This window comes from Carcharodon carcharias, chromosome 34 (genome assembly GCF_017639515.1).
Source record: "Carcharodon carcharias isolate sCarCar2 chromosome 34, sCarCar2.pri, whole genome shotgun sequence".
Lineage (NCBI taxonomy): Eukaryota > Metazoa > Chordata > Chondrichthyes > Lamniformes > Lamnidae > Carcharodon > Carcharodon carcharias.
The window spans coordinates 17,225,105-17,247,083 of NC_054500.1; the positions used below are offsets into that span (position 1 = coordinate 17,225,105).

Below are 21,979 nucleotides of genomic sequence, written 5' to 3' on the forward strand. Positions count from 1 at the left end.
TTCTACCCTTTGCTTGAAGGTATGCTTCCTGATTTTGCTTCTGAACTGATAAGCTCTTATTTTGTTAAGTTTTCAACGAGGGAAAAAAAAATCTACCTAATCAAATCCTCTTGATACTTTAAACACCCCGATTACATCATCCATCAATCTCCTGCACTCAAGGGAGTACAGGTTTATTCAATGGTATAAAGTAGCATGGTGGTTACCTAACTGGACTAGTAATCCAAATGCCAGGGCTAATGATTCAAAGTCATGAATTCAAATTGCATCACAACAGCCATGGAATTTAAATTCAGTTAAATACAGAATAAAAAGCCAGTATCGTTAGTGATGATCATGAAGCTACAGGATTGACTAATGTCCTTTAGGGAAGGAAATTTGCCATTCTTAAGCTATCTGACCTGTATATGACTCTGGACCCACATCAATGTGGTTGACTCTTAACAGGCCTCTGAAAATGGCTGAGCAAGCCACTGTTGTACTCAAGGGAGTGGCTCACCAACAACTGCTCAAGGGCAATAAATGTAGGCCTTACCAATAACGTCCACATACTACTAGGGAATAAAAACAAACCTGCCCTGATAACTGAGTCCTCTTAACTATAGTATCAATCTGGCAAATCTGCACTCCAGCTCCTTCCAAGGCCAAAATATCTTGCCTGAGGTGAGGTGCCCAAAACTGAATGCAGTACTCCAAGGATGCCAGAAGCCAGAGAGAAAGCATTAGTACAACAGTAGTACACAGGAAAGTACTTCATTGGATACTGATTTGGGATATTTAATTTGTTCTTAGTGCTGGAGCCAGTAGCAAGGGAGCTTATCTCCCAGAGCAAGCTATAGTATCATCCACCTCAGAATCCAGACAAGCCTCCTTCAACTAGTGACTTAAATTTCCAACCCTGCGTGAAGAGATTAGTTTGTATAGGAAAGAGGGGGGCAGAAAGTGCATCTAACACTTTGAATAAATTAGCTTATAAAAATACCAGTACGCCTGAATTTTAATCAGTTATATTGCCAATTGTAAACAAACTTGAGTTGCAAAGTCCCCCGCAAAATGAACAAGCAACAGGTGGAAAAATGTCATTACAATACCTAACTGCTTTAATCATGAGGGTTGGTCTGTAGAAATATTAACAAAGCTTTGGAGACATCGGAGTTATTCACAAATCACAGAACAAATTACATCTCCTTTTGTTCTTTTATCATACTGGATTGAAAATGCTGCTCCAACAGGCACACTATTCTGGGAGGGGCAAGGTGAGGCAGAGATAGCAAGAGATGTGGATGGAAATTTCCCCTTCTTCATGTTTGGCATTGAGACTAGGATTTTGGTGGGTGATCCTTTTTGTTGAAGGTCTAAGGTAGCTAGCGAAATTCAGTCTGCTACAAGTGTCTCAGAGGTGATCTTAGAGAGATATATATAAAGGATATAGATGGTACCAAATCCTGAATATACAGCTAAAATTAACTGCGTACGGATGACACCAATTTCAGAACTAATTTCAGGGAGTTCTGCATGCCAAGAGTAATTAATTAACACATGGGAATAGAATTCCAAATGGACTACTGCAGGCAAAATCCTTTGAATAATTTAAGAAACAACTGGATGCTGCAATGGAAGGTTACTTTCTGAATGAATTAATTAATTAAAATGGCCTGAATGGCCTCCCTCATGCATATTTGTGCCAATTCTTTTTATACTGTGCCCACCTGAATTCCCTAAAACATCCAGCATTACGATTAGACTCCTTCCAAAATTGAGTTGTAGCCACAGAATTTTGAACTTAGTAAGACTGGGTACAATATTGGTAGGTACAGGTCTGTACAGTGATGGGTAAAAGAAAAAATGTTTGCATTTACACAGCGGCTTTCACAACCTTAGGATGTCCTGCTCCCACAGACAACCAAGTGATGACCAGGTAGTCTGCTTTTAGTGATGTCAAGTGATATTGCTGAGACACTGGGATAACTCTTGTGCTTCTTCAAAATTGTTCCATGGGATCTCTTAGCTTTTTCAGAACACCAATGGGTTAGTCTCATCTGAAAGACAGCACCTCTGACAGTGCAGCTCTCTTTCAGTAATGCAGTGGATTTTTGTGCTCAAGTGTTTGAAGTGGGACTTGAACCCTCAACCTTCTGACTCAAGGGGTGAGAGTGCTACCAACTGAGCCAAAGCTGACACAGTACATGGTCATTATATTAACACCAGAGTACAGGTCTATCACAACAGTGGAGTACAGAAATAATGGGCACATGTCTATTAATTCCAGATAGGGCAATGCATGTATGACACATCAGGTTTAGTGTGATTTAGTACAAGTACTAAACCAGGGCAGAATGGAACAATACTTTGCTTAAAGTCACAATCTCCTTATCTATGCTACACCACTTGAACCATTTTTATCACGTTTATCTTCACTCTACACTACTTCTTCCAAGTAGGATAAGTACCTCGCTATCCGGCTAACTAAACTGCATTGTTCATTTCACTGTTCTACAAAAACTTCCTCTCCCTGGTGTCAACATTCAAGCACACTGTTCCTTACTCAACTCATTTGCTCCTCAGGACCTCAAAACTGTGGCACTAACCACCTTCTGTGATCTGCAAACTTTTAAAACCCAATTATCGTGCTACTTAACCCACAATCTACATTCTCAAAGGCAATTAGGGATGGGCAATAAGTTCTGGCCTTGCCAGTGATGCTCATTTCCTAAGAATGAAATAAAAAAAAAAACTTCCACATCTCCTACTCTTAACCTTTGCAACATCCTGCTCTACAGAACCTAAGAGCATTCCAAGTTTCTTGAAAAGAAAAGGTAGTGTATACTTCAGTTAAGAAACTAAGCCAAGGCTGTACAAAAAGGAGAGAAGTAATAATTTCAATGATAACATTTTTCTTTAAAAGAATGATTTATTAACTATGATACATAGCACATATGGCTGTAAAGTTTTTACAACATTCCCATTAAGACAAATTACTTCAGCAAATACATGATTTTATGCAGGAGAGGAGACACTAGCTCACCCTCATAGCTTAATCACATGCACTCTGGGTTGAATTGGTCCTGACCACCATTCACAAACTGTTTTGTAAAAGAAAAAAAACTTTAGTTTTAAAAATATTTGTTCCATTTTCTCTAAAATGATTTTAGCCCATCATAAGTTCTAAGTCTCTACTGGAAAGGAGAAAGCATTTCTCTGAATCAATCCTGCCTGAATAATTTTTTTTAATGTTTTATATATGTATATATTGTGTATAATATATATATATATATATATATATATATAAAATGACCGCCACTTCAAAGCTCCTCACTGCGCGCAGTCTGGAAATAAAGGTTCAGTGGCTGCGGTGTAGAGGGAGAGAGAGTGATGTTTCAATCTAAGGGTCTCAATCCCCCAACATCTTCAATGAAGTCTGCCAGCGTGCCCTTTGAAAAGGTATACAATGTAAGTGCCAAAATGGCCATCACACAATACATTAAAATTGATTAAACCAACTTCAGCCTTCTTCCAGATCATGATTCATATTCACATGCACATATGAGCATACCTGCAATGCTCCCAAATTTCCAAGTCTGTGGCAGTCTGAAGAGAGGGTGGAGGGAAATCACAGGTCAGTGGCTTGAGAATTGCTGATTTTTAATTGCAGGGTTGTACTTCTTTCTTCATTTGGCTGCTAGAGGTTGTTGTGTTGGGAATGAAGTGCCAGTCTCCGCAGTCGACATTGACAAAGCCCTAAAACACTGGGAATGTTTGAAGCTTGGTGTGTCTATGTTAGAGGACAAGGCCAACAAGTAGCACAGTGTTCATATGGCCCCTTTACTTCATCCATCAACACGGCTTGAGCTTCCACATGTCAGTCGTGTAGTGCTGCGGGGTTGAAGCTGTCAAAAATCTCCCAGGGCAACTGAAAGCCGAGGAAGTACCGCGACGTGGAGGAGGAAGAGGCTGTACATTGCAAGTTTCCAAAAGGAACAAAGTTTTCTGGCGCAGGACTCAACACAGTTAAAACAACCATTTAACTTTTAATAAAATGAGAACTTGTAGTACAAATCGATCCAAATGGGAACTATTTTAATAAATGCAACAAAAAGAGGTTCTAGACACCAGTAATAAAGGATGCGAACCATTAGCCTCTTAAGAATACAACCAACCATTCTTTACATACACAGTTACTATTTTTGTAAAAAGTAACACCTACCCAAATTGTCAGACCAATATCACATTATATATTCAATACTCGGTTTATTTTTAATTCAAATAAGTGTTAATTATCATATTGAAAACATTTTACAAGTGTAACGTACCAAATAAGGAGTCAGGGTTGCAGCATTGTTCCCATTTTTTCCAGCTTACTCAGTACAAACGTCAAGGAGTAACTCATTAGAGTTTGAGATAGGGGATAAGCCTTGTACAGCATTGATTGTACAAATGCCTTTCAAACTTAAACTTCAGCAACAAGCTCTCTGCTTTAGAGTTCTAGGTTACACATTTAAACAGGCTTTAAAAGAAAAATACACAGAGCAGCGATACAAATGAAACCAGGATAAATTTATGGCGAGAACACTGCGGTAAAAGTGTGAAGTTATGTTATGAAGCAGTCTGCTTGGCAATATCACCAGGCACACATCATTACTGCATTTTAATGCAAATAAGCCCACATCTTTTATAAATTAAAAAAATTGACCGTTTCAGTATATTTATAAACTGTTGTCAAATACATTTGAGTTTGGAGGAGGATGAAAAAATATTAAAATACTGAATTGAGTCAATTTGTACATAATTTGATGTTTAAAAAAACTACTGTGGTGCTTTTGAGACAGCAGTCCTTCACCACATTCCCATCTTGCCCTGCTCACTTGTACATCCACTACTGCTCACTTGTACACCCGCTACTGCTCACAGGCTGGAAGCAGCTTTGGCAAATCCGGTGAAGTTCACAAGACCTCTAGCCACAGCTTATTGGATCTATGCCAAGAAATAGTATCGTCACGGCAAATCACTGCATTCAGCAGCCCTACAGAAACTAACATTAGGAAGAACTGATGTATTCAACAAGCTAATTGGTACTTTGGGACAGATAGTACTACTCGAGTTTGATGCAAGTTTTTAAATCTAATTGTGGCAAGTGATAGGAAAATAAAAAAGGATGCATATTTGCATACTGTAGAGGGCATGAATCCAGAGAAGAGTGATGGGTCTTTCATATACTTCAGTATGCTCATTACCTCCTTGTGCTCTACCTACAGAAAAATTTAAGAAATCTTGACAGGGCAGTCAGGGATTCAACAGCCGATGGACTTCTCCATTCAAATCCAATGAACACATGGAGCAATAACTAAGGTATACATTCAATAGTCCATCGTTCCAGTTCAAATTACAATTGGAGATGGTAGGGGAGGGGCGATTACCAGCATAAAACACAGATCAAAGGATAATAACTTTACATTGGGCAGGGAAGGGGCCTTTTTTAAAAAAGGGAAGGTTTAAAACATTATGCTCAAAGGTTCAAATTCAATCTTGAGTTGGAACTACTACGTTTTTTAAAAAAAACGAGTGATTAATTTACGCTAGTGCATGCATTACTTTAAAACACATGCACTGTTTATTTAAATTTTCTCTATAGTCATCAGTGCTACATAGAAAGCAAAGATGAAATATGGAGCAGCTTACAGACCATATGCTAGTTTGTAGGGTGGAATTGGTGACGCTGATTTCATCTGAATGGACTAGTTCAACGAACAGTAAGAAGGTTGGAATTATTAGTGTGACTGAAAGAGGGAGAGAGAGAGCAAAAGACAAGAGGGACAGAGACAGAGGCTATGGACGGAATTTTATGGCCCTGTCACAGAGGGGGCAGAGCCATAAAACGTGGCGAGCCTTTCAAAAGTCCATAGACTTCGGCAAGACTGGAAAATCCTGCCGGTGGGAGGTGCTGTAAAATTCTGCCCTTTGTAAGTGGAACTCAAGTAGGAATGTGAACTACCTGCAGAGAAATGGAATGGACAACAATTGACAGAAATTGACCGCATGCATTAAATTTAAAACAACCAATTTGCTTGGGGGGGGCAGAGGCAAGTATGGATAGTGAATGGAGTGTCCAATTTCTATTTTTACAAAACTCTGCTGAAAAACCAAACACCGCAGTTCTGCTTTATTTTCTCCCTCAAACACCTCATTACAGCCCTGGTGACGACAACTACCACATTATAGCTTTACCACATAGACACAAGGCAGAGTTTATTTCAGGCCATGACTAAACATAGGAAGAAACTAATTTCCCCACCAACCACATCTGCTTTGGTTATTTAATACATGGTGGAGGACATGAGATTCCATCCAATTGGGTATGCACTTGGGAAGGGTTCAAACAAAATAAAACAAAACTTAGGCAGAACATCTTTCACACTTTCTTGGAGGCATTGCAAGCTCTGCAAATTTTTGATTTGAGGAATTAATTAACTTTCTATTTAAATAAACATATTCCTTTGATAAATAAAGTAATTTAGATTTTTGCTCACTCTCCTCTCCTGAATCTTGCTGCAACCGCGTTCTAAGGCATCAGTTGTCCCTGGTACTCCACCCAAATGGCACACACTTTGCAAGTGAGCAGATAAATGAATGTTGACGGGCTATATGCCATGGGTGGCATTACAGCTGATTTTGTTTCTGTCCCTCTCCCACTAGTTACACATGCAGCTTCCAGCTAGGGAAAGGGGTAGAGATGTTTCTTTACCCTAACCTCTGGGGTGCTTGATTTCAGCACCCATTGTATCACCTCGACTGAATCCGTTCATGCCTTGGTCTACGTGGTTCAGGACATTCACACTCGATGACCAATTTATCAACTGAGCCACTTGGTGAGGTTTCATTTAATTGCCTTTGCCAGAAAGGGACAACACTCTTAGTCCGCCACCAAGTATTAAACTCCCTTTTCCTCGATCCTAATGCAGCGCCATTGCTATAGCTATGCTCTGTGCGCTCATTTCCTAATTATTAAAGTACACCAAATCAACATCCAAAGAAAGAACCATTTTGGAGAATAGCTGGATCTTAAAGCTGCGCTGAGTAAAGGGCAAACTGCAGCAGTGTGAACAAATTCCCAGAACAAACTGGGTCACAAACTGGCTCAAATAAATCCTCCAGGCACACAGATCAAGATGAGAAATTGATATTTTTCATGCATTACCTGCTTTCAAAGAGAGGTGAGATGAAGAAATTAAAATTAGACTGTATTTCCCAAGTGCAAATGAAGAACCAGAGGTACCACAAAGGAGATGGGGGTTCCATTGGTCTTGCTAACATCGCTTCTTATCAACTGTGGACCGACTGGTCCAGAGGCTTGGTGCAGGTTGCATGTGTCTCTGGGTAAGTAACAAGCAAAGGCTGAAAGGCTGCAAGACAGTCCCAACACAAAGCCACAGAATAGGAAGATACATTTTCTATTTCCCCCAATCTTTCTGGCTTCCCAAAAAGTGAGATTACCAATTTAGCACATAATTGGAAGTAGTGTTCTATTGTAGGCTCATGAAACCAGAAACTGGATTGAAACTATCCTAAAGTGAGATTCTTAGGGCTTGGATAGGCACTGCCATCAATCTAGCCCGGCAAAACCACATAACAGATGAGAGGGCAGTGTGCAATCCATCGCACCACCTAGCTCTCCATACATATTTATATTAACTTCTGTAGTGACAGCAAACAGAACTTACTCATACAAGAGGCAAAATACTGTGAATGCTGGAAAATCTTTTATGGAACTTACTTCATCTTTTCTGTTGGTAAGGGTTTGAGGATGAAGGAGTTTGATAATGTACCATTCCTGATGTTTAGAGAGAGGAAATGAACACAAAATTTGGAGAAGGGATGGAGAAGAGACAGATATTGTCCAAAGTCTGCATGCCCTTAAAACTTCCATTAAAAGGAAGCAAGACATTTTTGTGTTTCTCAGGTAATAAAGTGAACATGATATGCATTTTACAATTGCATGCGCTGGGTTCCAAGTTATCTTCATATTTACACAAAACATGGTTGACAAGCCATACAAACATCCCAGCGCAATACAATGCATTGAGGTACTTTCTAAGACCAATAGTCTGCATTTAAATGAGGCAGAGCTCTCTTTCCCCATGTCCCTCCCAAAGATAAACACTTGCTAATTTGGCGTAAGCTTCACTTCCCATTCACAATCTTTTAGGCTCATATCTTGGAATCATTTGCCTTCAAGTTATGGTGTTAGCACATTGGTGTGAAATTCCTCTGCCTGCACTTCCTTTCTAACATCAACACAGTTAAAATCAAATGGTTTAATGCCTTGGTAATGTAACAAGCAAAGGAATTTTGCATAAATTCGGCGAGCATTTGTACACAAAAACAGTAATTTTAAGATCATTAAATGCTGACTTTTAAAGAGGGGAGGGAACAATTAAAAACATTAAGTTACTTTAGTAATTAGCCACATTTGTCATCATTTTGAACAACAGCCTTCAGGAGGGGCTAACACCACCACAAACTGAGGTTAAAGTGCAAACTGACGGAACAGGAAATTGTGCAAAATCCCCCAACTGAAGTTTAAAACAGCTCAGATATGATTTATTTTGACAATTACTGCAGAAAGCTGAATGCATTGATAAACAAGGCATTGGATGTACCTTTTGCAACTGCAAGCTAAGCTTGTTTGCTCAGAAAAGTAGTCGTTAATCTAAAATTGTCATGATCGTACAAATCTAGGCTCTGTTTGAATTTCAATTTATGCCTTTCATCAAAGTCCAGTGGTTTACAACATCCTGGACATATCTGTAAAAACTAACTTGGTTTGCCTTGACCTTCCTCCTAGAAAAAGTCTCAAAGCTGCACACATCACGTTCTGTCTTCTCATCTATCCAAATGACATCAGGTAAACTCAGGAAACTCGCTATGTTGTAAAGCCCAGGTTTATTCCACAATTCAGGACACAAGAACATGAGCTACCTCACAACAGCAGAGAGAGAGAAATTTCTATAGCGCGACTAATTTAGGATGAGGCAAAACAGGCACGATGATTATCATAGCTTTTAACATGGTGCCAGAATACTGGCACCGTCACAAAGTGATTTCATCATGTCTATACAGCACAAGTTAGTAAGATGCAGGTCACTGGCCAAGCAATGCTCCATATAAATGGATGTTTGCAGCATTTTGGCAAGAAGTGAGAGAGACACCGATAATGTTAGCAGCTCTCCTCAGAGCAAGTATCTGCTGAGGACCAGAGATTCCCATCTCCAAGAGGCTCTTTCTCCATAATGATCCATTTCTGAAGTTGCAGCAAGGTGAGGTGTGGCTGAAGCATACTTAGGATTCAGTTTAAAGGGCAATTTCCCATTCCCACTTGAAGACAGATCTGTAAAAAATCCTGTACCACCAGAGGCCTTCTAATTTTTCAGTCGAAATTGGATTAATCCTAATTATTTTTTGGGTACAGTTAACTGATAAAACCCAGTAATGCCAATGTGTTTTTAGTTCTGGTTTAACACTTACAACTGTTTCCTTGTGCTTTGCACACAGACACGGCACTATTTCTCTAGGCGGAAAGGTGGGCGGGTGGGGGGAGAAAGTTATTGATACAGCAAACCATCAGCCTTTTTCTTCACTGATGTATGGGTGAGTGAACTGTATGCTTATCAAATTGCTGAATTATTGAATTATTGAATTGCTATGTGGGCAAAGGGAGAAAGAGACAAGGAACCAGAGATTGCACGTGAGCTCCTTCTGGTGTGATTTGAATTCTGAAGACAGTTGTAACAGTTCGCTGCATATTCTGTTTTTGCCTTCCAAACTGATCTGACTGGCAAAATCCTCAGATTATAAAATTGGTTTAACATTCGACCCACAGAAGCACAATTCTGCTTGGAGCAGATTTCACCCAATTTCTGATCCACATTCAGAAGGAGCTAAACATGGAAAATTAGACGGTAGCTTGTACTTCCTTTCTACTTTAAGAACCACCCACCTAGAAAAGGAATTAATGCCAAGTGTTGCCTAAAAAGATGCAATACAAGACTGGCCAGCTCTTCAACAAGAATTCAAATTTGTCAAAAAATCAATTTTCAGCAGGTACTTCTCCACCTAATGGTGTACATCAGCTGGCCTGGTTTCTGCTGCTAAAGAATTTGCCGGTTATCAGTTGTGTGAAGTGCTGCAATTTTAGATATGACTGTCCCAAATGATTTTATTAGTAGCCCATAGTTAACAAACATTAGGCTGCAGCCCGTTATTCATCTGTGACCCAAGCTTCTAATTCAGAAATGGATGAATTAGGGATAGAGACTCTCATGTGAACAATTACCACCTTTTTTAAAAGCATGATTTCAAAGCTAAGCCAGGCCTTACTGATGAAACTGTATTTCATTAACTTGGAAAATCTGGGATCGTTAATCAATCAGCAAGTCTCGATGGCTTTGCGACTCAACCCTCCCCGATATCCACCAGCCATAACGATCATGCCTGGGAGACAAGGACTGTGCCAACACATTGTAAAAGTTTTTGACATTGAATCAGAACAATCTATTCTCAAACATTCAGAGATATACATTTTCAAAAAAAAATCTAAAGTTGAATGATAGATCAGCATCTCATACGGAAACAATGGATCACTGGGTTTCCACTTCACATTTTGCCCAGTCAATACGCACAACACTGACTCGTTACACAAAGAATCACACACACAAACACGTAACATTTTAGTGTTTGCTCAATCATTGGAGAGATCATAATTGTACGTACCATACCCAAACTGGTAGAGCTCGATACTTAGATCGACTAAGTGTTTTAAAATAGATTCGCTGGCACAGCCCTATGGGGGAAAACAGAGATGCTGAGAACACACTGGCCAGGTAATGAAGAATTTGCCTCCTGACCTTGAAGCACATGATTTGCTACTAACTCTAGACAGGTGCTTAACAGTTCAAAGAACAAATGACTAAAAATTATGGTAGTGCTAACGCTCAATGGCATACTTGATAACTACTGCTGTTCAGTTCATTAAATTATGAATTTTTTGCATTTGCAGTGTCATGTGTAGTGTAGGTTCCAGCACATGAAGCTGTGGAATTTGAATTTTAGAATTAAAAAACCTCAAAATATATCTATATTTTTAATCCCCTTATGCAGCCTTCACACTGAGCCTTGAAAGTGAACTGGTTCAGGACTGGCATTGCTCAGGCATCTAGTTGCACATGGTCATGCTTTTGATTCTCTTGCAGCCCCTGCTCCCCCTCCTTTAGGCACTGACTGGTGCTGAGGTATGATTTCATGGGCAGTGGCCACCCTCCAATATCTCACCAAATTGGCCAGTCTTCAAGTTTCAGCCCAGTGAGGCTTTTCAAGCACAGGGGTTATGACAGCCATGCCCAATGGAGTCCATGTATACTTCCTTTTCTAGCAGAGGTCAGTGGGTAGATGTGGCTTTGTGACACCACATCAAAAGTGCCACGTATAGGATGGTGATAAAACATTAAGTAAAAACCATGCATGTGCTAACATGCCTCACAAGCATTCTAATTATTTTATTAAAAGCCATTTAAGAGGAAGCCACATCCTAAAGCACCTTAACTACTCCCAGGACGGATGTGAGGCACCAGCCAAGATATGTTTATTTGCTGTGCAACTTCACCGTGAGGTTGGCGGGGGCATGTGGCAGACACGACACTCCAAGCATTTAAAGTGACCGGGAAGTTTGACATGAAGTTGACTGACATTTTTAATTGGCAACAGGCTTTCCTTGTGCGTCAAGAGGTTCCCACTTGGCACTATGCACCAAAGAGCAAGTCTGGACAGTAAGTCATGAAGAGTAAGGGGGCAGGGTGGGGGGGCAATAAATGTGGTCCTGAAGACAGGACAGGCATAGAAGGAAAATGAATGTTCCTTCTCTCCGTCCAGCCCCACCCCACCCCACAAAACAAAAAGCATAATGATCCAGAACAGCTTCAATCAGGTTCTGAAGGGGACTGAATTAGGCATTTGCTAAACAGAACAGATCAAGCTAGTGAGGACGAAACAAAAGAGGCTCAAAAGTTCCACAGACGTCAGCCACAGAAGCTGCATCGATATTGGGAAAACCAGCATTAAATCTCCTTTTGCACAAAGTATTTCCATGCAGCTGCTCACATCATTGTTATACAGACAAACCTCTTTACTACAAGCTCTACAGAACCTTAGGACACACAGATTTTATCATAACATATTCATTTAGTGTTTTCCTTAAACAAAAGCCCCATGGTTAGAATGGCTTCCCAATGAACCATCTTTACAGATGCACATCTACATGCTGGGCTTGGTCATTCCACCTAGGATAACTGTTTGTGCTCACATCCCGCATTCACAAATATTGGTGCGAGGCTGTGCCCACTCTGAATTCACACAGTCTGCGTGAAATTTGTGTTTATTTTTTAATAAAGGTTAAAATAGCAGCACGTGACCTCAAAAACAATTTTCTAAGCAAGAGTTGGCACTGCCCAAAAATAAAACAGCAACTTTCTATATTGGCTTAGAAGGGAATAAGGTTTAAATTAAATAAGCGGCAGAGTTTGTCTGTATAATTAATTGTTTAAACGTTGTGCATTTTGAGAAACCACTTTGTTGCGGAACCTGTGCTATTTGTGTGTTCACAGAGCCCACTATGAAGTCATGAGCTGCTTCTTTTGCAGTCAGTATTTTCTTTTAAACTGCAGCGTTTGGTATATAACCAATTTCCTTAGTGCCATGTCATCTGTTATAACTATGATTACACTGCTCTGTACAACAGAAAGGGGTTCCATAACCCAAGGCAGTTTTGAAAAGAACCTAGTTACGATATCTGGCATGTTTATAACCCAATTCACAGTTTACTTGGCTGTTCCGTCTGCAGCTATGTTCACAGATGTTGCTGAAGTGGCCTCTAAGGTGTCGGAGGAGGCGACTGTGGCGGCGAGGGGATCATTGTTACTGGCGACGGGCACTGAAAGGCAGTGTTCGACGTGGGGGAGCTGGGAACGGCACTGATCAGTTCCACGATTGGTTTGTCATAAAAGAAGAAAGGGCACTGCTGGATGAAGAGCTCGATGATAGTCTGGTACGTCCTGGTAGCTGTCAGCGCATCCATGGTCTGAAAGTCGGGCCTCATAAGCGTGGGCCAGAAACAGATGGAGAGGTTCTCACTGTTCATCAGATTCAACTTGCAGTTCTGACTGACCCTGAAACGAAACAGAATCCAATCATCTAGACAATACTTTGAATACAGATAGCAGAAAAATAAATCTTCAAAATGTTTAGCTGCTCTCCGAAAGCAGCTTTCCTCTCGTGTCACAACCTGCTTTTTTTATAAAAATATTCTTTCATGGGATGCAGGCATCGCAAGGCCAGCATTTATTGCCCATCCCTACCTGCTCTTGAACTGAAGGTAGTTAAGAATTAACCACATCGCTGTGGGTCTGGAGTCACATGTAGGCCGGACCAGGTAAGGATGGCAGATTTACTAGCGAGAACTTAGTGAACCAAGATGCATTTTTACAACAATGATAGTTTCATGGTCACCATTACTGAGATTGGCCTGCAATTCCAGATTTTTTTTATTAATCAAGTGAATGTATTAATTAATTGAATTCAAATTCCACCAGCTGCCATGGTGGGATTTGAACCCATATCCCCAGAGTTTTAGCCTGGGCCGCTGTCCAGTGACGTTACCACAATGCCATTGTCTCCCCTTAAGGGTGAAGGAGGGCTCTCCCCCTCCAACATCTCATCTTTTGTTGCTACAAACATACCTCTCCCATCTCCCAAGACCATTTGGAACAGAAATGTACCCATCCACACCACTAGAAATTTAACACGAAATATTAAAAATATACAGCAGGTTAACCAGCATCTAAAATATACGGGTTAACATTTCAGGGTAAGCCTTCATCAGAGAATGAAAAGCAAGCCTGTACCCTTTTATCACAGGCTGGTCAGCATTGCCAAGCAGTTATGACATTTCCTTCTCTTTCAAAAAAAAAAACAAAATCACATCTGTAACAAAAAGGCTCTCTTTATCCTCCCCACTGAAAACTGCCAATTAAAATAAATATTGCTGTGCTGTGATTAAGGCAGAAATCACAGCCCAACCTTTATCATGCCAAGGTTCACACAAACTGATTTGTTTTTAGAATGCAGCCAATTGCTGTTCCAATGTGAAACTATAGTCCTGTCACCCTGAAAGTAGGCTGGGGAGGGGGGGGAAAAAGCCGAGATGAGAGACAAAACCAAGCCTGGATCCCACTCTTGATTTCTATTTAGTGACCCTGGGGGAAAGTGCATGCACCTGGGCACAGGTCAGCGAAAGCAATGTGTTTGAACAGAAGGGCCCTAGTGGGCGATTCCTCTCAAATGAATTTTTTCCTTGGAAAATTCTTGAAGTGACACTGCAGACCTTATTGTCAGAAAAATAACTAAATTTCCCAGCTGTGCATTCAGCTAAATGGGTATTTTAAAGCAACAAAGACCAAATAAAGGAAGAGAGAATGATTCTACATACCTGGTTTGTTGTGTCTGGTTATAATCACACTTTTTCCCAAAACTTTCACACAATGGAATCTCCATTATGGAGGGTGTGATTGCCTGGTGTTTTTGCTCCTAATTGATTGCGAGTTCAAGCCAGACAATGGCAAGTTAACTGAAGTGAATTCAACAAATCTAGCACCAAAAGAAATGGCCACTAGAGCTGCCAGATTGTTGTAAAAACCTAATTGGTTCATTAACATCCTGCAGAACAGGGAACCTGCCAGCCCTACCCCGGCCTACACATGATGGCTTGGCATTTGCCAAAACAGCATGGCCAAGGAATTATCTGACCACCTTAACTAGGGCAGAATAACATGGCATTTCCAGCATCACCCACATCCCATGAACAAAATCACCTCTTTCCATCTCAGAAACCAAGGGTCCTCAGATTTTGGGTCCACACAAATTATACAGTAACACTTTGGCACAGAAATGAGAACAAAGATGATACAAAATATCAAGTCAAATTTAATTTTTCTTGGACCATAAGGTTGGCTTACATCCATCATGAGAATGTGCTGTAGTGCTGTATCAGGTGGTATCATACCAGGTTTTAACCTGCAAAAATTCTGATCGATGATCAAGAGCACACTTATTTGTTGTGCAGATGATGGAGGTTCCACTGAATTTAAGCATAATTAAGATTTAAAACAAAACTTTAACAAAGGTTCAACCCCCTTGGACAGCTCATGCTGCACGGCAACGCAGTGATCTCAGGACAAATGCCCCTCCCCGTTTCTTCCCACTCCTTTTTGTTTTTTCCAATAATTTATATAGATTTTTTCTTTTCCCACCTAGTTCCACTAATTTTAAATGTATTTCCACCATTGTTTATTTCTACCTTTTAGTATTCCCCCACCCCCATGAGAGCTATCTGTACCTTATCTGTCCTGTCTTATACTCTTAATTAGCACATTCCTTTAGATATCACCATCTTCAATAGCTCTTTGTTCTTTTGTCTGTGACAGCTTTTGGTTATCTCCTCCTATCACTGGCTGCTTGTCCCAAAACCACCCCCACCCCTACCCCTTAAACCAGCTTATACTTCACCCCTTTCCTAATTTTACTTAGTTTTGTTGAACGGTCATGAGGACTCGAAACGTCAACTGTACTCTTCTCCGCCGATGCTGCCAGACCTGCTGAGTTTTTCCAGGTCCAGACCTGCTGAGTTTTTCCAGGTATTTGTTTCTGTTTTTGTTTTGGATTTTCAGCATCCGCAGTTTTTCGTTTTTAATCGCTGTTTCTGTCTTGATGCTTAATTATTAAATTCCTATGTGCATTGTGTCAATGCATTAATACTTATTTTTAAAGAGGTTAATGCCTGCATTGAAGTGAAGGAATTCATTCCAACCTTGTTAAGTACATACAGAGTACAGGAATAGCATGTTAGGAAGGCATATCCTGATAACTCCAGGAGGAATATCAAAAACAGTGACTGTAATTTCATCTCTGCTTTGCTTTAGCTGTGTTAGGTTGGAGTGGCAGCACAGGCAGGCCTATGCAGTAAGGGTGATTTTGCATCACATATGTGTGAGGTCAAATGCTTTAAATTCCTACAGAGATCTATTATTTTCTTTGCCTTAAAATGATTGATTGGAGACAAACCATGCCTCACAGCTATTTGAGGTACTGATTTATGATATTTTCTGCACCATTAATTAGCTAGGCCAATTAATAATCATAATCTTAATGTATAATGGTCTGACTGCATGCACCAAGCAATTACTTACCTGTTTAAGTGGGTGATGACATATTTGAAGACCTCATAATTCTCTTTAGGAAACTTCTTCAACACATCCTTAAGTGCATTCAGCTTCAGCTCCTTATCAGGCTGTTCTGAAGGAAGAAAAATGAGTAATTTAATGCAGACAGCATGCAGCTCATCACACTGATTCAGTAATGTGCTGCATCAGAGTGGCAGCAGCTGAATTCATGCCTACCACACAACAGAGATGCCAGTCCCTACAGCGGAGTGGGGCACATAAAGGCCAGCTTATTTTCCATATAAGGGTGTAAGGATGAAAGGCAGAGGGAGAAATGAAACAGTGAAGTTTTGAGGAGAATCTTATCTCACCCAATTTTCATGGGTTAAAGACCACCACTTGATACAGTACAAGTTACAGGGAACAGATGATATCAAGTTAGATTCCCGTTGAGAGTTGAATTGGTGGTTTTCAACAGAATAGTGATTGGTGCTTGAAAAGCTGTCCTTCAGCATATATGTGCGGCGGCAGGGGTGGGAGTGGGGGGTTGTGGAGTGGAGCAGAAGCATGGTAAGCAGCAGCATTAGCAAGGTTTTCCCCTCCTCGATGCCATCCAGTGACTCTGCTGGAAAATAGATGTGGGCAGATATCAGCTGGCGGTAGGAATGGATCAGAAAGATGACCCACCCTGGGCACCATCTCACAGGATAAATGCACATTTCAGTAAGGTACTGGAGGGTTGCCAAAACCGCATCAGCTGCGCAAGCTCAGCCTTCTACAAATCGCAGCAGCATGTGTTTGGCAACAGAGACCTCTGCAAGTCAAAAGTTCTAGTCTACACAACAGTTGTCAACACCACACTCCTGTCACACTGCAGTGTGACATGGACTGTGCATCAGCAACACAAGAGCGCAAGAGAAATTCCATCAGCAATGCCTCCAACATATACTCTGGATTCAATGGGAGGACCGTCAAACAAACCCTAGTGTCCTACTTGAAGCCAGCACCACAAGCATTCAGGCAAAATTGGTGCAAAATCCACTTCAAAGGACTGAACACTGTTTGGATGGCTGAAAAGCATCTCTCCACCACCACCGCATCCCTCTCATCCCCAAACATCAGATCCTGTTTTCTCAACTCTCAACGTTCTGGGAGAACAAAGAAAATACTTCAAAGACACTCTGAAGCTCTCTTTGAATTGTGGTAGCAATTATATTAATGACAAAATGGCAACAACTTATCCATCAAGCTGCATCATGCTTTGAGTCATAACGTCTTAATGATGAGGCAAAGAAGGAAAGAAAAGGAAATAAATCCTGCACTCCAGATCGTACTACTTTATGGAGCATCTTGCTCCATACGCCCAAGATTTATGGGCCGAGAATTGGCCTATACAGTCACATGAAGACCTATGGTAATCCTAAAAAGATGTCATCCTCGAATTGAGGCACAGCTGACAATGACTACGGAGGTTGCCAATGCCTGCAGGACATCTAGTTTGCTTTATGGGATGCTGCATGTGAAAATTGGTGGTCATATTTGCTTACTTAACAATAGCGACTGCTGTTCAAAAATAACCCATTATCTGGATCTTTGGAATGTTCTGAAAGATGATTTATAAAGACATTTTCTTTCTCCCATAGATTTTACTCTAGTCTGGTACTTACTGCTAACATCCACCAGTTCAACTTGGGTACTGTACGGGACCAGTGGCTCAGGAAGTTCCGAGAAGAAGCTTTTCATTGCTCCAGCTATAGTATTAACTGCAAAATCCTTCTCCTGTAGAACAATGCTGTGGTCTGTAAATAGAAACAAGATATTTCAATCAGAAAATGAGAACGATATGCTTAATATGGCCCTGATATATGAAACTTTCAAACAAAAGTCCCCCTACAATCTGAATCAATAACTCATTGGCACTGATAATGGCAGCCCACTTTTACTCAAAAACAAAACCCAACTCAGTCTTGCAGATTTGCTGAGCCTGTGCACCTTAATCAAAAAGCCAAGCTAGGCTTGGGTTTAACCTTGCTCATTGCTGAGCGAACTCTCATCCAGGGCAGCAATTGGAAAGACACAAGGAAAGCATCAAAGAAAGTGGCCATTTGAACTTCAGGCATGGACAGTATTGAGCTTGGTTGTGTATCCCCGCCATCCCCAACACCATCATCATCAAGCTCAGAAAGCCTGCCAACAAGGACTCAACGATCCTGGCAAATGCATGAATAGCTACATGGAACAGATTTCAGAGGGCTAGTAGCATCTATGTACCCATCACCCACCAAAAAAGGGAGTGAATGGGGCAGCAGGAGTACAGTTTACTATAAATAATTTTGATCTGGCACATAAACACCCACACCCTCTTCACCAATCTTCAGAAAGGGATGATGCACAACTATGTCCCATATCTCTCAATCACCTGGAGACAGACAATGCCCCCCACACCCCCTCCCCCGGCACCCAAAACAGACTAACACACACGCACACCCCAGGACAGCTTGATAAGCAATTATAGTATTAACTAATAACAATCAATAGTTCACCCAACATTCTTTTCCCCCTTCTGCTTACCTTGATCAAATTGCCTCTGGAGACTTTCCATCTCAGACTTGTTCCCACTAACACGATAAATTCCCTCTGTGCCCAGACCTTGAAAGAGAGAGAGAAGTTCATTCTTTCTGCTCAGGCTCCAGATACTGAATTCATTGCACAGATTCTACAATCTCCTCTAAGGGGAGCAAATCACATATCTAATTAAAATCTTGAATCTGGTTAAAGATTTGAATAGAAACACTGAATAATCACAGGGACTAGGTCACAACTGCTCAAGTCAGTATTTCTGCTTCTGTACTCAGAGACCTTGCTATTGGGGGCAAAAATTTGGCAGATGGCATATAATCTGGGAAAGTGAGAGGTTGTCCAGTTTGGCAGAAAGCATAGAAAAGCAGAATATTATTTAAATGGAGAGACACTGCAGAATGCTCTGGTACAGAGGGATCTGGATGCCCTTGAACATGAATCACAAGTTATCATCAGGTACAGCAAGTAATGAGGAAGGCAAGTGGAGTTGGCCTTTATTGCAAGGGGGATAGAGAAGTAGGGAAGTTTTGCTACAGCTATACGGGGCATTGGTAAGACCACATCAAGGATTACATAAGAGTTTTGGTCCCCTTCCTTCAGGAAGGATATATCTGGATTGGAGGCAGTTCAGAGAAGATTAGTTCCTGGGACAAAGGGACAATGTTATGAGGAAGGGTCAAGTAGGCTGGGCTTATATTCAATTGAGATAAGAATGACAGGTGATCTTATTTAAATATATAAGATTCTGAGCGGGTTTGACAGGGTAAATGCTGAGAGGATATTTCCCCTCATGGGGGAAATCTAGAACTAGGGAGCACAGTTTAAAGATAAGGGGTCTCCCATTTAAGATGGGGATGAGAAGGAATTTCTCCTGAGGATCATTAATCATTGGAATTCTCTACTGCAGAGAGCAGTGGAGGGTGGGTCATTAAATATATTCAAGGCTGAGTTGGACAGGTTTTTTATTCAACATGAGACAACAGTTATATGGGGCAGGCTGGAATGTAGAGTTATGGTCACAATCAGATCAGCCATGATCTTAGTGAAATTCGAAGCAGCTCGAGGGCCCAAATGACCTACCCATGCTCTTATTTTTTATGTTTTCACATTGCTGGAAATTGCACATGTATAAGGATAAAAGTGACGGCAGAATCAGATTTGCTGGTAGTGGCACCCTGCCTGTCAATGCTCATAGGTGGCGAGGAATGGGCTGAAGTATTAGGCAACACCTGATGTCCAGGAGGAAAGAAAAATTAATAAAAATAAATCTCCAGCTCAAATTAACAGCTGGCAGAAAAGGATCCTTAGAAGAAAGGTTCATAAACTTAATTCAGTACTAGATAGATATATTCATTTTATTAGCCATTTGAGAAATTACAACAGTTGAAACCACTGTCTGCTGAAAGAATAGAAAGTGCACAATTTTGAAAATATATTCAGGTCTTATTTTAGAGCACATTAAAAAGAGACAAAGATTAGTGCTGGGAAAGTAAAACATGTTTTTACTAATGAAATTGTAGATTTGCTATTAATCCACACACTCCCAATTAATCCCCATCTCCCAATCAACACCAGTGTTCCATCAGGTGCAGAACAGCTTTAAACAGACAGCAAATTCTTCTATACCAGTAGTACTCAGAAGAGTCCATAGGAAATAGCTGCAATAGGTTCTCTCTTCAGCTGCTGCTCCAACTCTCCATGTTTCTATTCATAATATGCCCAGCTCTGAGACAGCACCAGAATACAATTCTGCACTGCTCGACCTTTCCAAAGAAATAAAACGGGGAACTCTCATCACATGGGACTATTCCTGTACCCAGGCAAAATGTAAATGACTATTAAGACTACAGGACCCATTGTCCAAATGATTCAGTAGCCCACTTCTTCTTTGCTGAAGTGTCTGATTGCTCCATTACAGGATTCTTGACAGTGGTCTCAAGCAAAACACTGTTTTGCCTCAACAAGTTAGTGAACTAATTTTTGTTCTACAATGTTCCAGAAAGCACTCCCAAAGCCTGGTACAGAAGAAACTGCTTTAATACTGTTATGCTAATTTGAACTTGAAACTTAAATCAGCCTTCTGGGAGCCTCTGCGGGGAAGGTGGATGGGGGGTGACATGGGTGCAAGCTAGGTCTATGGTAAATGGAATTAATGCCAGCTCAGTCCAAGAAGTCAGGCTTCCAAAATCCTAACTAGATTATAAAAGCAGTTTGACACCAATTGAATCTACACTGAACAGCAATGTGCAATAGCCCCTTTACCTCAAAAGATCTGTTAGGGCAATTCTATCTCCCACACTAGACATCTGGTGGCCTCTGCAAGAGACTGCCAATTTAGTAAACAATTACGTGTAATTTTGTGCTCGAGGATCCCACCCATGAGGTACTATGGTTGAATGTACCTCAAACTCATTATATGTAGGACCATTACCACTAAGCATTTTTTAAAACATCAGACTGAGTTTAACAAAAAGATCCCACAATTACATTGGTACATAAAAAATGCAGTTAGGCTAACTTTATTATCCTGGAAATCAGGTCAGGCTTTGGTTCACTTGAGGCTATTAGCTCCAGAAGTGCATTCCTAGTCCCACTTGTTTAGCAACCTTGGGTCAACTTGATCGGTCATTTCTGAAAGCTCACGCAGCTTTGATGGGAGGCACTTGCAAAGTCCAAGAATGATAAATGGCTCATTTCGGAAGGCCTGTACCAAACAGCACTAACAAGTATGCAGTTCATAAAATAGAAGAAATTTGTATTTCTTCAGAACAAATTATTTGACTTAGAATGCATTTCTCAAGAAGTGAATTAGGATATAGGAGGGTAAAAATAAATAAAGGGATCTTGGAGTTTAAGGTGTTTAAGTATGTACTGATCAGGGTACAAATTTGCACTAAATTGAGAAGCAAATACAGGTTTTAGCTTTTTGTATTTTAAATCTTGATCTTGAAACTGAGTACTTAGCAGTACAGAACAGTGCTGGCAATTTACAGGTCAAGCAAGTATACAAAAACAGAAATACCCTGGTGTAATTAATTGCAAGCTAGTGTCCTCGGCCCAACCATCTTCAGCTGCTTCATCAATGACCTTCCTTCCATCACAAGGTAAGAAATGGGAATGTTTGCTGATGGTTACATGAT

At 40.7% G+C, this 21,979-nt stretch overlaps 1 protein-coding gene across 1 annotated transcript in view; it reads right to left on the reverse strand.

Annotated features, from left to right (window-relative positions):
- Window positions 1-2,891: 2,891 nt before the first annotated feature.
- The window catches only part of arhgap35a (Rho GTPase activating protein 35a), a 121,178-nt gene continuing 102,090 nt past the window's right edge, over window positions 2,892-21,979 (reverse strand). Inside the window, exons 5-8 of the mRNA XM_041179504.1 lie at window positions 18,831-18,908; window positions 17,927-18,058; window positions 16,287-16,392; window positions 2,892-13,211 (exon numbers count right to left, since the gene is read on the reverse strand). Of these exons, the coding sequence (XP_041035438.1) occupies window positions 12,917-13,211; window positions 16,287-16,392; window positions 17,927-18,058; window positions 18,831-18,908 (611 nt within the window). The 3' untranslated portion in view covers window positions 2,892-12,916. The remainder of the gene's footprint in view (window positions 13,212-16,286; window positions 16,393-17,926; window positions 18,059-18,830; window positions 18,909-21,979) is intronic.